This window comes from Schistocerca gregaria, chromosome 2 (assembly GCF_023897955.1).
Source record: "Schistocerca gregaria isolate iqSchGreg1 chromosome 2, iqSchGreg1.2, whole genome shotgun sequence".
Classification (NCBI taxonomy): Eukaryota; Metazoa; Arthropoda; class Insecta; order Orthoptera; family Acrididae; genus Schistocerca; species Schistocerca gregaria.
Window position 1 is genome coordinate 672,753,959 of NC_064921.1, and position 15,531 is coordinate 672,769,489.

Here is a 15,531-nt window from a genome sequence, read left to right on the forward strand (position 1 = left end):
CAGCACTCCTCAAACAGCCAATAAGTCGTGCAGTTCCGAAATGCTCTCATTGAGCCTCCAGGCTGTCACAATCTGTCCTTTGTGAAACTCAAACAGATCCTGTGCCTTCCCCATTCTACAAACGGATAGCAAGTTCACTGTCCGTGTGTGTGCGTATTGTCTGGATGGATTTATATCGATAGTAGGTCGGTGGTCATGTTCTGGCTGATCAGTGTACATTTTGAAACCAATTATTTTATTCCCAGCACTTAATCTAAATGTAAACACTGACCTGAACAAACACAATACCAGAAATACACGTCAGCTTCGTCTCATGAGCCACCGAGCTACACTGTTCAGAGAAACCTACTCCCTGCAGGAGTGTATGGATTATTGTTCCATCTCTCTGATCGTAAACTTTGGCCAGAGCGGGAAGTTGATTGAAATACGGATTGTTTTCATTCACTACTGTTAAGTGTCACTTGTGTAAGCGTAATTATGTTGTGTTTGATGCTTTGTGTATGTTGACTCATTATACTGCAAATAATTGAATAGATGACGTAAATAGTGCTGTACAGGTTGCCCTGTCAAGTGGTAGGAAATGGAAGTACAAGGCATCAGAAGTCCATCAGTGTACGTATCCGATTATTTCACTTTACTTTTCGAACAATGTGTTCAGATAATTTACGGGAATACAGCCGGGGTACATCTTAAGCAGCCGCCGAAGACATCATCCGGCTCCATTCCAGTGAGTCATTTGAACATTTTACGCGTCGAGAGAAATCATTTTGTGATTAAGAACTGTCAGGATTGTGATATTCCGCTTTAATTAAATTTGTATCTGCGCATTTTAAAATTTTAGTTGTTGGGATGAATATTCTGATTGTTTGTTTTTAATCTGGTTTAATATGTTTTTCTTTTAATAAACGTTCATTCATTCGCAGATGATTTTACAATGATATTAGGCTGTATTCCCTTTTATAGTGGGGCATCAAGGATCTCGCCTCGTGTTATTTCTTTCCTGATGTATTGGTGTCATCTTGTTAACTGCTAGAAAGTGTCAGAGGAATCACCTGTTTCAGACAGCCACTTATTCTTTAAGTGAATGGATAAATTTTTGGCATTGCAAAGATTTCTGGATATTCTGAACCAGTAGTAACTTCAAGTACCATGTTGATATAAACAATTACACAAGATTTTACCGCATTTTAAAATGGAGAGTACATTCTACTAGTTATCACTAATATGGGACTGTCAACATGTACAATAATGCAGATATTTGAATCACACGCAGCAGTCAGAAATTCATCACTTCCTAACCATCCAGTTGTAATAGATAATTCTCTTACCTTTTTGAATTGTTGAATTGCTATATTCTTGAGGTAATGATGTATGTGATTAAAATGTTTTATTAATGTGCGTTTAAAAAATTAATGTAGTTTTGTATAGAAACAGTGGAATGGTATTAGATTGTGTTTGTTTCTAGTATTGTGTTTGTGCTACACGTCATACTGTTGGTAGACATATTCTCTTTGATATACAATACACACTGCTAAATGAATTAGTGACTGTGTCACAACATAACGTTTTCAAAGGCTGCTGCTGCAGTGAAGTCTGGTTGCCATTTTATATTATTCTAACACCTGAGCTGACTCATTTGGTACCTTATGTCAGCTTTGCCTTGGGAGGTAATTATATTATAATTGGCAGGTTTTAAACAATTAGCTACTCTAGTTCAGAAGTTTACAGTGGGTATTAAGTTAAATGATAATTTGACAGACTGCTTTAATTTTTTACTAGAAGAGTATGTAAGAAAATTACAGGTCACTACTACCTCTTTTTTAAAGTGAAGCATATAGATATTTAATGAACAGATTAAAATTACCTGCAAGTGTTGAGCATACGCTTACTGTTAAATAAAGAATTATTATTAAATTTTACTTCATTGCACATGGTTCCTTATGCTGCTTTAAGCAAGATTTATTAATGTCAATATGTTATTAAATTTATGACGGTGTCTGATGAATGTGGCAACTCTGCCTTTTGCCATATCTGCTCTACTAAATTGAGATATTAACCTGAATCCTGTAATGTTTTAACACTTCTATCTATACCAGTGGTCACATTGTGTTCAGAGAGACAGATTATATCAACTTGGTTTGACAACTCCGATTCATCAATACAAAGAAGCAGTTAATTAATTTTACTTTTCAGCCATCAGATATTTTGAAAAATGACTGAAACAAATGAGTGGGATTAAAAATTTCTGAAGATTGCTGACAATTTTCAGCCATTAGCTATTTGTACTTGTGCAGTACAGTATGTCAGAATTATGTTGTATAGATTATATGTCAAATGGAGGGTTTATTTCAGTCTTAACCTCATATAAAATTATTTCTTTCTGTCCTACCTGTTTTAAAAATAGCTACTGCTTTTGGACTTGTAACCATTGGTATTCTGCCACTCCCTCCCCCCGTAAGGTTTATGCTATTAGCCCAACTAGTTTATCCATTCCTTTCCTGTTGAAGTGAAGGCCATCCCTAGTATATTCCCATCTACTGACAGAATCGACATGAACCGCACCCGTATTTGACTGTGCACCCAATGTAAGCAGCCGTTTCATGCCCCATTTTACTTTCTTGAGAGAGGGGTTCAAATGATATTGATCGCCGCATTACAAAATAATCCTAAATCATCTGTCATTGGACTCAGACCAGCACTGGGGTTAAACATTTGGTAGCATGATATTTTGGTCCTATTTCATCCTGCAAAAGTTACATCCACCTGTGGCATGAGAAATATCTAACAACAGAACTGTCTTTGTTTTTATGTAGTAACTTCCCTACACCCACACTTCTCACTTTATTGCTAAAAAGTTGTAGTGCCCTGTATACACCTACATAATGGTGCCTCTTAGTTCAGCTTTGTTTTTAGTATGCGTGGTAAGTGCTGCTAGATGATTTAAAAATGAATAAACCAGTTTGTTCTGCATATTTCCTGTCAGTAATGAGTTACGTAATCATTTTCTGTAGAAATTCAACATATAGGCATAGTATTTTCACAGTACAGAAGTTTGTTGTAAGTAAGAAAACTGGTGTTATACTTTACAGATCCTAGAGACCACTCTCCATGGGATCTGAGGAATATGACTTATACAGTGTAATGCCACTTACAAAACTCTCATAGAGTTGATAATACTTGATATAAAGTACTAAATCCTGCCTTTTCACTTATATACATCGTATTCAGTCACATATGCAGTACATAGTTATAGGAATTATTTCCAGACAAAGTGAATATGTTGTCCGTCCCTTTCCCACAAAAGTAGTAAAACCTACATTTATAACTTCTGACCAGTCATACTACTTTCCTCCTCCTCCTCAAAGATGCCGAAAAACATTATGTTTGCAAGAACCAGCACATATCTGTTCCAAAATAAAGTATTGGCCTGGTGCATAAGTTTCACAGTGCTTTTTCATAAATTTAAGAAATGCGACTGATAAGGATAACAGATACTTTATTTATCAACTATATATTCTCCTTCGCTATTTATAACGCTCCGCTAATGCAGGAGTAACTTTTTGATTCTACTGTAGAAATTATGTGGTTTTGAGGCAGATAACTCATTGAGCCATGTTTGCGGTGCATTTTCATCTGGAAAGGAGGATCATTGACGGTTGTTTGATAGAGAGCAGAGAAGATGAAAAGCTGAAGGCAACAGGTCAGGTGAATAAAGTGGGTGCAGAATGATCTCCCAGTCCAAATCCTGTGTAGTGTTTTTTCTCTGTGTAGCAGAATGCGGCAGGCGGATGTTATCCTGGAGTAGCATCACTTCACGCAGTCTCCCTGGTCGTTGTTCTTGGATTGTGTATGCAAGAAGTCCCCAGTTGTTTACATTTAATGTCAGCAGTGATGGTAACACCTCGGGAAGCAATTTTTGGTACACCACTTTGTTACTGCTCCACCAGGTTGATAACATTTTTTGTGGAGGCACGCAGATCTTTGTAAGGGAAGTTGCTGCTTCGTTTGGGCTCAGCCATTTTTTTTTTGTTTTCTCGTGTTTGCATAGAGACAACATTTCTCATCACCAGTAACAATGCAGGATAGGAATGCTCAGTGCTGTTCATGAGCCAATTAATGACAAAAAAGCAGAGATTCACAAAGGCCACCTTCTGATTTTTGTGATTGTGGCTTAAAGCATGTGGTACCCATACAATTGATTTTTAAACCTTCCCCATTGCATGATGGTGGAATCATCACAGTTCATCGAGTAGTCATTGTGATTAATGCCTTTAAATGATCTCCATCAAACCCCAAAGGTCTTCCTGGTCATTGAGAGTCACTATGTCAAAATGATCCCCCTTAAAATGAAAAATACCTCTTTCTTGCTTTGTTCTATTCGGTGGCATTATCCCCATACTCAGTGCAAATGTTTTTGGCTGCCTCCACTGGTGTCAGCGCAGTGCAGTAGTATTTGTTTTGTAGTTTGATTTTTAATTTCTTTCTGAGTGTTTGTGCGCTTGCATATTTAATTACATAAAATCCTTGCATATTCTTCTATTTGTGAGGAGTTATATTGTTTATTGATAGCTGTAAAGTATAAATTCGCGGAGTCATTAGTCAGTTTGTTTCGGACAGCCACTGCTTTCCGTTTATTTCGTAGAGTCAGTCAGCAGCAGACAGAGGCCAGTGCAGTTTCATCCGCGCTTGCAGAGTGACGTGTGCGAGCAGCAGTAGCAGAAACTAGTCGTATATTCAGTTTTTCGTATTAGTTCCTCAGGTTTAATTCTAATTACTTTGTGTGTTTCTGTGCTTGCTTGGTGAAATTTTTCAGATCTTTACGTATTTTCGAATTAGAAAGCGGTAGTGTCAAATTTTAATAACGTTAGAGTGTAACATCATGTAGGCAGTTGTCATTTGTTCTAAGACACGGGTAGGATCGCATTGTAATATCTGTGTAGTGGAGTAGTCGTGGTCATTAGATTGCTTAGTTCGTAAGTAATTATTCATATATCACAGCTCAATGTGGCGCTGGTGACGCAACTGTGCAGTTGCATATTGCTGTTTTATTTGTCGCAACTCTATACGTCCAGATATTAGCAGTAGGATGGATAGGGTGTGTGCATGCTGTGTGCGAGCGCAGGAGAAACTGGCCGCGGTTCGCGAGCAGCTGAGTGTGCTGTTGGCCACGGTCAGCTGCCTTCAGGCTGCTGCCTCGAGAGTGCAATGACGACGGACGGGCTGGTGTGTCGCTTGAGACACCCCAGATGTCGTTTGATGTGTCCTCTAACTCGGCCGCCGAGGCACCTTCTAGTGTACCCGGCACATTGGGGCCGTCCTCACCTGAGGGTGAGTGGTTGACTGCAATGCGTTTGCGTCACTCGAGACAGAGGGTCAATGTTATGGAGCTCCAACGTTAGGGAAATAGTGTGCAGGGCTGGAAAGATTTCCAATGTGCACTCGGTTTGCCTGCCAGGGGTCCAAATCTAAGATGTGGAGGCGGCCTTGCCTGCAGCTATCGATCGTACGGGGTGCAGTTGTCTGCAAGTAGTTGCTCACGTCGGCACCAATGATGCCTGTCGCTAGGGTTTCGAGGCGATCCTCAGTTAGTACGGCGGCTGGCATATTTGGTGAAGACTGCTAGCCTCGCACGCGGGCTGCTAGCAGAGCTCTATATTTGCAGCATCGTTCCCAGAGTGGATCAGGGTCCTTGGAGCCGAGTGGAGGGTCTCAACCAGAGGCTTCATCGACTCTTTGATGGTCTTGGCTGCAGATTTCTAGACTTGCGCTTTTGGTGGGGAATTGTAGGACGCTCCTAGATAGGTCAGGGGTGCACTACACAAAGGAAGCGGCTACTCGAGTAGCAGAGTACTTGTGGCGTGCACATGGGATTTTTTAGGCTAGGCAGTAGTGTGAGGTGTCCTGATGAACACTCACCAGTTGATGTGCAAGCAGGGAAATCAGGACGCGCTCAGTGTAAAGACACTTCAGCTATCGAGGTATTAGCAGTAAATTTTAAGAGTGTTCAGGAATAAGTTCCTGAGTTTACTGCCCTCCAGGAAGCATGTGGTGCGCAAGTTATTCTCGGTACTGAGACTTGGCTGAACCCTGAGATAGGAAGTTCTGAAATATTTAGTGAGGGTTGGAACGAGATTAGACACTGTTGGAGGTGGTGTCTTCAGTGCAGTTGACAAAAATATTGTGTCTACTGAGGTTGAAGTAGAGTGTGATTGTCAAGTTATCTGGACACGTTTAACAGGGCTAGGAGAAATAAAGTTAATTGTTGGGTGTTATTACAGGCCACCTGGTTCCACCGTGACAGTTCTAGAATCATTCAAAGGGAGTCTACACTCTGTATCGTAGAAGTACCTGGATCATGTTATATTAGTTGGAGGTGACTTCAACCTACCTAGTATAGACTGGGATGTCTACAGATTCATTACAGGTGGTACAGACAAGCCGTTGTGTGAATTACTTTTGAATACATTATCCGAAAACTGTCTTGAGCAGCTAAGTCTACAGCCAACGGGTAATGGAAATATTTTAGACCTGGTAGCCACGAACAGACCAGACCTCATCAACGGTGTCAGTGTTGAGGCAGGGATTAGTGATCATGATGTCAGTATGACTATGGTCATGAAAGTAAAAAAGGTGATCAAGAAGGCTAGGAGAGTATTCTTACTAGAAAGAGCAGATAAGCAGTTGTTAGCATTCCACTTAGTAAATGAATCGACTTGATTTACTTCCGGTGCGATGGATGTGGAGGAATTATGGGCAATTTTTAAACACGTTGTAAATCACGCATTGGAGAAGTATATGCCGAAAAAGTGGGTTACGGACGGAAAAGACCCACTGTGGTTTAACAGAGCAATTCGGAGAATGCTCAGGAAGCAAAGACAGTTGCACTTGCGGTACAAGAAAGATCAGGAGAATGAGAACAGGCAAAAGTTAGTAGAGATTCGTGCTGCTGTAAAAAGAGCGATGTGCGAAGCATACAACCACTACCACCATCATGCCTTAGCAAAAGATCTTGCTGAAAACCCAAGGAAATTCTGGTCTTATGTAAAATTGGTAAGCGGGTCGAAGGCTTCCATCCAGTCACTCACTGATCAGTCTGGCCTGGGAACGGAAGACAGCAAAGTGAAAGCTGAAATTTTAAATTTAGCATTTGAGAAGTATTTCACGCAGGAGGATCGTACAAACATACCGCTGTTTGAGTCTCGTACAGATTCCCGTATGGAGGAAATAGTTATAGACATCCCTGGAGTTGTAAAACAGCTGAATGGATTGAAAATAAATAAATCACCAGGTCCAGATGGGATTCCAATTCGGTTTTACAGAGAGTACTCTACTGCATTGGCTCCTTACTTAGCTTGCATTTATCACGAATCTCTTGCCCAACGTAAAGTCCCGAGTGACTGGAAAAAAGCGCAGGTGACGCCTGTATATAAGGAGGGTAGAAGGATGGATCCTCAAAATTACAGACCAATATCCTCCTTAACATCGGTTTGTTGCAGGATTCTCGAACATATTCTCAGTTCGAATATAATGAATTCCCTTGAGACAGAGAAGTTGCTGTCCATGCATCAGCACAGCTTTAGAAAGCATCGCTCCTGCGAAACGCAACTGGCCTTTTTTCACATGTTATCTTGCGAACCATGGATGAAGGGTATCAGACTTGACTTCCGGAAAGTGTTTTACTCGGTGCTCCACTGCAGACTCCTAACTAAGGTACGAGCCTATGGGATTGGTTTCCAAATATGTGAGTGGCTTGAAGACTTCTTAAGAAATAGAACCCAGTGCGTTGTCCTCAATGGTGAGTGTTCATCGGCGGTGAGGGTATCATCTGGAGTGCCCTAGGGAAGTGTGATAGGTCAGCTGTTGTTTTCTATCTACATTAATTTACTTTTCAATAGGGTGGATAGCAATGTGCAGCTGTGTACCGATGATGCTGTGGTGTACGGGAAAGTGTCGTTGAATGACTGTAGGAGGATACAAGATGACTTAGACAGGACTTGTGATTGGTGTTAAGAATGGCAGCTAACTCTAAATATAGATAAATGTAAATTAATGCAGATGAATAGGAAAAAGAATCCCGTAATGTTTGAATACTCCATTCATAGTCATGTCGATTAAATATTTGGGCGTAACATTGCAGAGCGATATGAAGTGGGACAAGCATGTAATGGCAGTTGTGGGGAAGGCGGATAGTTGTCTTCGGTTCATTGGTAGAATTTTGGGAAGATGTGGTTCATCTGTAAAGAAGACCGCTTATAAAACACTAATACGAACTATTCTTGAGTACTGCTCGAGCGTTTGGGATCCCTATCAGGTCGGATTGAGGGAGGACATAGAAGAAATTCAGAGGCGGGCTGCTAGATTTGTTATTGGTAGGTTTGATGATCATGCAGGTGTTAACGGAAATCCTTCAGGAATGCGGGTGGGAGTCTCTGGAGGAAAGAAGGTGTTCTTTTCGTTAATTGCTCCTGAGGAAATTTAGAGAACCAGCATTTGAGGCTTACTGCAGCACAGTTTTGCTGCCGCCAACTTATATTTTGTGGAAAGACCACAAAGATTAGATAAGAGAGATTAGGGCTCGTACAGAGGCATATAGGCAGTCATTTTTCCCTCGTTCTGTTTGGGAGTGGAACAGGGAGAGAAGATGCTAGTTGTGGTATGAGGTACCCTCCACCACACACCGTACGGTGGATTGCGAGGTATGTATGTAGATGTAGATGTCATCCCAGTATTAAACTCAGACAGAAGAGTATGTCATAAATCTTCTCATTTCACCACCTTTCAGTCAATTTTTTAATATCCACAACTCCACTCACAATCTCTGAATAAGAAAATGATAGTATATAAACTCAAATAGCAACAGTGAACTACGAATAAAAAATGACAATTGATAAATAATCCCATAGCAACCAGAGTACCAACATGCATAACAAAAATGCTACAAGCTTATGCACCAACCTAATATTTATTCAGTCTTAGTGTGGATTTCAAAAGAGTCTCTCTACGAAACACGACATTTTTCAATTTACAACTCAGAACATACAAAATTTGGAATGACAGAATATTGCCAACTGTGATTTGTCAGAAGCATTTGATATCTCACTTCAGCACTCTAGAGAGGCTCAAATATTGTGGTATCATTGATTGTGCTAATAACTGGTTTTCACCTTATCTTATTGAAATGGTGTGAAGTTTTACATTAAGTAACTCATGGAGTGTGCATAATGAAATGCGTCTGACCTTGTTCTTGTTGTATAGAAATGGGAATTCACCATATATCCATGGATGAACTTCAGCACTTGAAAATGTAAATATTTTTTGTTTTGTTTTTTGTTTTGTGAAAATTAATAAGTGGTTTTCTGCAAGAGAACTATCACTGAACTTAGATAAAAAGCACTAAGAACAAATCAGTACTGCACAAGGCCTGACGACACCATTAAAAATAATGCATGAGTGTAAAGCTATAAAAGAAATCGAATATTCTAAACTTTCGTGTATTTATATTCATAAGTACTTGAACTGGAAATTACATGTTACAGATCTTCCTGAATGTCAAATCTCTGCAGCTTTTTAGCTATGGATAATGTGAGATTTTGAAGTCAAACATTTTACGTAGTTTTGCTATTTTCATTCATTGATGTTTTATGGCATCATGTTCTGGGTAACTAATCATTGAGGAAAAATGTTTATTGCACTGAAGTATGTAATAAGGATCCACTGTAGAGCTGGTAACTACTTCGGAGTGCATTTATTCCCTCATCAAGTTTGTTGTCAAAAGTCAGTTACAATTCATAAACGACATTAACATTCATAAATATAACACTAGAGAGAGAAATGATTTACACTTACCATCCCTTTGCCTTGTTTGTTGTGGTCTTCATTACAAAGACTGGTTTCACGCAGCTCTCCATGCTACTCTATCCTGTGCAAGCCTCTTCATCTGTGAGTAACTACTGTAGCATACATTGTTCTGAAACAGCTTAGTGTATTCATCGCTTGGTCTCCCTTTTTGATTTTTACCTTCAACAGTTCCCTCCCATGCCAAATTTGTGATCCCTTGATGATGCCTAAGAATGTGTCCTACCAATCCTCCTAGTTAAGTTGTGGCACAAATTCGTCTTCTTCCCAATTCTATTCAGTACCACCTCATTAGTTAGGTGGTCTACCCATCTAATCTCCAGTGTTCTTCTGTAGCACCAAATTTCAAGACTTTCTATTCTCTTCTTGTCTAAACTATTTATCGTCCATGTTTCACTTCCATACATGGCTTCACTCCATACAAATATTTTCCGAAATGACTTCCTGACACTTAAATCTACGCTCAGTGGTAAGAAATTTCTGTTCCTCAGAAATGCTTTCCTTGGCATTCCTCCAGTCTACATTTATATCCTCTCTACATTGACGACCGAGTGAGGTGGCACAGTGGTTAGACACTGGACTCTCATTCGGGAGGATGACGGTTCAATCCCGTGTCCGACCATCCTGATTTAGGTTTTCCGTGATTTCCCTAAATCACTCCAGGCAAATGCCGGGATGGTTCCTCTGAAAGGGCACGGCCGACTTCCTTCCCTAATCCGATGAGACCGATGACCACGCTGTCTGGTCTCCTTCCCCAGACAACCAACCATCTACTTTGACCATCATCAGTTAGTTTGCTGCCCAAATAGCAAAACTAAAATGTACTTTAAGTCTCACTTAATTCAGCTACATTCCGTTATCCTCGTTTTGCTTTTGTTGATGTTTATGTTATATCCTCCATTCCGTTCAACTGCTCTTCCAAGACCTGTGCTGTCTCCGACAGAATTACAGTGTCATCGGCAAACCTTTTTTATTTCTTCACCCTGGATTTTAATTCCTACTACAAATTTTTCTTTTGTATCCTGTACTGTTTGCTCAATATTCAGATTGAATAACATACACCCTTCTGAACCACTGCTTCCCTTTGCTGCCCCTTGATTTTTATAACTGCCATCTGGTTTCTGTGCAAAATTGTGAATAGCCTTTCGCTTCCTGTATTTTACCCTTGTCACCTTCAGAATTTGAAAAAGTGTATTCCGGTCAACATTGTCAAAACATTTCCGTAAGTCTCAAAATGCTATGAATGTAGGTTTGCCTTTCCTTAACCTCTCTCTGTGAGATGCCATGGGTCATATTGCCTCGCATGTTACTACATTTTTACAGATTCCAAACTGATCTTCCCTGAGGTCGGCTCCTACCACTTTTTCCATTCGTCTGTAAAAAATTCGTGTTAGTATTATGCAGCTGTGACTTATTAAACTGATAGTTCAGTTATTTTCACACCTGTCAGTGCTTGCTTTCTTTGGAATTGGAATTATTATATTCTTCTTGAAGTGTAAGGGTATTTCGCCTGTCTCCTGTATCTTGCTCACCAGACGAAAGGGTCTTGTCATGGCTGGCTCTCCAAGGCTATCAGTAGTTCTAACAGAATGTTGTCTTCTCCGAAGGCCTTTTTTCGACTTAGGTCTTTCAGTGCTTTTTCATATTCTTCATACAGTATCATATCTGCCTTCTCATCTTTGTCTGCGTCCTCTTCCATTTCCATAATATTGCCATCAGGTACATCTCCCTTGTATAGAACCTCTGCATACACCTTCCAGCTCTTAACTTTCCCTTGTTTGTTTAGGACTAGTTTTCCATCTGAGCTTTTGATATTCATGGTTCTCTTTTCTCCAAAGGTCTCTTTAATCATCCTGTAGGCAGCATCTGTCTTACCCCTAGTGTTACATGCTTCTACATCCTTACATTTGTCCTCTAGCCATCCCTGCTTAGCCATTTTGCACTTCCTGTCGATCTCATTTTTGAGACATTTATATTCCTTTTTGCCTGCGTCATTTACTGCATTTTTACATTTTTTCCTTTCAGCAATTAAATTCAATATCTCTTGTGTTCCCTAAGGATTTCTACAAGCCTTCGTCTTTTACCTACTTTATCCTCTGCAGTGTTCACTATTTCATCTCTCAAAGCTACCCCTCCTTCTTCTATTGTATTCCTTCCCTCTGTTTTTGTCAAACGTTCCGTAATGCTCCCTCTGAAACTCTCTCCAACCTCTGGTTCATTCAGTTTATCCAGATTACACCTCCTTAAATTCCTACCTTTTTGCAGTTTCTTCAGTTTTCATCTACAGTTGTCAGAGTCCACATCTGTCCCTGGAAATATCTTACAGTTCAAAACCTGGTTCCTAAACATCTTGTCTTACTATTATACAGGGTGGAGAAAAATTGTGCCATGAAATTTTAAACCTGGATAGCTGATGGCTGTAAGAACCAAAATTACTAATGTTGTATAGGTCGACAACGCACAATTTTTAAACTATGAAAACTTGGCACCACACGCTCCGATTGGCCACGGGATTCCCCTTTTGCACGGTGCTCTGGACAAAGCATGACCGTGAATGTTTTGCCTACGGTGGAGATCTCGATATAGCCAAGGCGGCCCGCACGCATGGTGGTAGTGCGCCAACCTTCCGCTCTGGGGGCGGATCCGCTGGGTCCCGACATGTCCATTGTAGTTTCATGATAAGACGTACTGGGAACAAACATGTCAACAGCTGTTAGTTTGCATACAGAAAGTCTTTACAACTTATGTCGGCCCGGAAAAGGGCTTTTTTGTAGCTAGGACAATTTTATTTAAAGCAGGTGCTCAAACTGGCGACCCTCTATGTCTACATCTACATCTTCATCTTCATATATACTCTGCTAGCCACCAAGGGGTGTGTGGTGGAGGGCACAATTCACGCCAAAGTCATATTCCCCCCCCCCCCACTCTGTACCATTCGCGGATCGCACGAGGGAAAAATGACTGTCTGAACGCTTTGGTACGAGCTCTAATTTCCCTTATCTTTGAATGGTGATCAATGCACAATTTGAAAGTTTGTGGTAATAATATATGCTCTTCATCCTCGGCGAAGTTCGGATTTCGGAATTTAGTGACCAGTCCTTTCTGTTTAGTGCATCGTCTATTTGCAAGTGTGTCCCACTTGAAACTGTCAGTGAGATTTGTAGCGCTCTCACGATGACTAAATGTAACAGTCACGAATCTTGCCACTCTTCTTTGGACCTTCTCAATCTCGTGAATCAGACCCAACTGGTAAGGGTCCCGTACAGATGAACAATACTCTAAGATTGTATTAGGATGTTTTTATGGACCTCCAGCATCCGCAACAAATGTTGCAGAACGCTTCAAGGAAAGTTTGAGTACATAGGAAATAAATATCCAAATTATCCATTAGTTATAGGTGGAGACTTTAAATCTGGCATCCATTGAGTGGGAAAATTACACATTTATGACAGGGGGCAGAAGCAAAGACTTTTGTGAAGTTATTGTAGGAACACTCTCAACATACAACCTTGAGCAATTGGTTAGAAAACCAACTCGAGATGGGAACATATTAGATATCTTGGCGACAAACAGACCTGATCTTTTTGAGGTAGTTAATCTAGAAGAAGGTATTAGGGATCATAATGTCATTGTGGCTTCTATTTCAGTGGAAGTTTCAAAAAGTGTTTTCTTGTTTGGAAAAGCAAATAAAATTAATGAATATCTTCATAGTCAGCTCCAAGCATTCACCGTGGGACACAAAGTTATTGAGCATCTTTGGTTGGAATTTAAAGGTATTGCCCACCAGGTGCTAGAGAAGTATATGCCTAGCAAAAATATAGGGGAGGGAAAGGATCCACTTTGGTGCAACAAACATATTAGGAAGTTGCTGAGAAAGCAGAGAACTTTGCACAGTCGTCCTAAGCGTAATCACTGCCATGCTGACAAACATAAATTATGCAAAATGAAAGCAGCTGTTAAAAGGTCAATGAGAGATTCTTTTAACAAATTTGAAATCAATATTTTATCTGCAGATTCCAAAAATAACCCCAAAAAATTTTGGTTGTACATAAAATCTATGAACGCTACAAATAATTCAATACCTTGTCTTGCTGACAGTACGGGTAATGTAATGGACGATGATAAACAGAAGGCCGAAATTCCTAGCATAGCTTCCAAAAACTCGTTTACGGTAGAGGACTGCAGCACCATTCCCCCTTTCATTTATCGAACAAACGCATGGATGGCTGACATAGTCTTTAGTGTATCTGGGATTGTAAAATAGTTAAGATGCTTAGATGCCAGGAAGGCATCTGGCACAGACGAAATCACGTAAGATTATATGTTGACTATGCTACAAATATAGCACCATTCTTATCCATCATCTATCTGAGATCATTGCAACAGTGGAAAGTTCCATGGGACTGGAAGAAGGCCCAGGTCATAGCAATCTATAAAAAGGGTAGAAAATTGGATGCACATAATTTACCAGCCAATTTCACTTATGTCGATTTGTTGTAGAATCATGGGGCATTTTTGTGCTCAGACATAATGACCTTCCTAGATTCTGAGAAGCTCATCTGCAGAAACCAGCACGGTTTTAGGAAACAGCGGTCATGCGAGACACAGCTGGCCCTCTTTGTGCCTGATATACAACAGGCTCCAGATACCGGCTCCGAGTTTGATGCCATATTTCTCGTCTTTTGAGAGGCGTTCGCCTCAGTTCCGCACTGTTGTTTGCTCCAAAAAGTGCATGCTTACAGTCTATACGATGACATTGCGGTTGGATAGAAAGTTTTCTAACAGACAGAGAGCAGTATGTCGTCCTGAATGGGGTGACTTCAACAGAAACATGTGTAACTTCAGGTGTGTCCCAGGGCAGTGTAATAGGTCCGCTGCTTTTTACGATTTACATAAACGATCTGAGTGATGGTATTGACAGTGGCATTAGACTGTTTGCCGATGATGGTACAGTCTACAGTAAAGTAGTATCACATGTAAGTTGTGAACAAATCAGTGAGGATTTGCAGGGAATAAATGTGGTGTGTAATGACTGGCAGTTATCTCTCAATATTAGTAAGTGTACCTACTGCGTATAACAAGGCGAAAATCCCCATTGATGTAAGAGTGCAAAATAAATGCTCAGTTTTTTGAAGCGGTAACATCCGTCAAGTATCTAGTTGAAATGATCTTAAATGGAATAATCAGATTACACAAGTAACGGGCAAGGCGAACTCTAGATTGCGGTTTATTGGTTGAATCCTGAAGCGATGCAGTCCTTCAACAAAGGAAATTGCTTGCAATATGTTAGTTTGTCCAGTCTTAGAGTATTGTTCGTCTGTATATGACCCTTACCAGTTGGGACTGATTAAAGAGATTGAGAAGGTCCAAAGAAGAGCAGCAAGATTTGTGACTAGTACATTTAGCCATCGCAAGAGCATTACAAATCTCATTGAAACAGTGTAATGCCGCTGTCAATACCATCAACCAGATCGTTTATGTAAATTGTAAAAAGCAGCGGACCTATTACACTGCCATGGGGCACACCTGAAGTTACGCTTGCTTCTGTTGAAGTCACCCCATTCAGGACGATATACTGCTCTCTGCCTGTTAGAAATCTTTCTACCCAACCACATATGTCATTGGATAGTTCGACAATGTGCACTTTTTGTAACAAGCGACAGTGCGGAACTGAGT

At 40.4% G+C, this 15,531-nt stretch overlaps 1 protein-coding gene across 2 annotated transcripts in view; it reads left to right on the forward strand.

Moving 5' to 3' along the window:
* The first annotated feature begins 388 nt into the window (after positions 1–388).
* The window catches only part of LOC126334727 (serine/threonine-protein kinase ATR-like), a 402,997-nt gene continuing 387,854 nt past the window's right edge, over positions 389–15,531 (forward strand). The window contains exon 1 of one of the 2 annotated variants that reach the window (XM_049997265.1): positions 389–612. In XM_049997265.1, the coding sequence (XP_049853222.1) occupies positions 581–612 (32 nt within the window). In that variant the 5' untranslated portion in view covers positions 389–580. Of the gene's footprint in view, positions 613–646; positions 728–15,531 lie in introns of those variants that run through there. The other variant, XM_049997266.1, reaches the window with a different exon arrangement.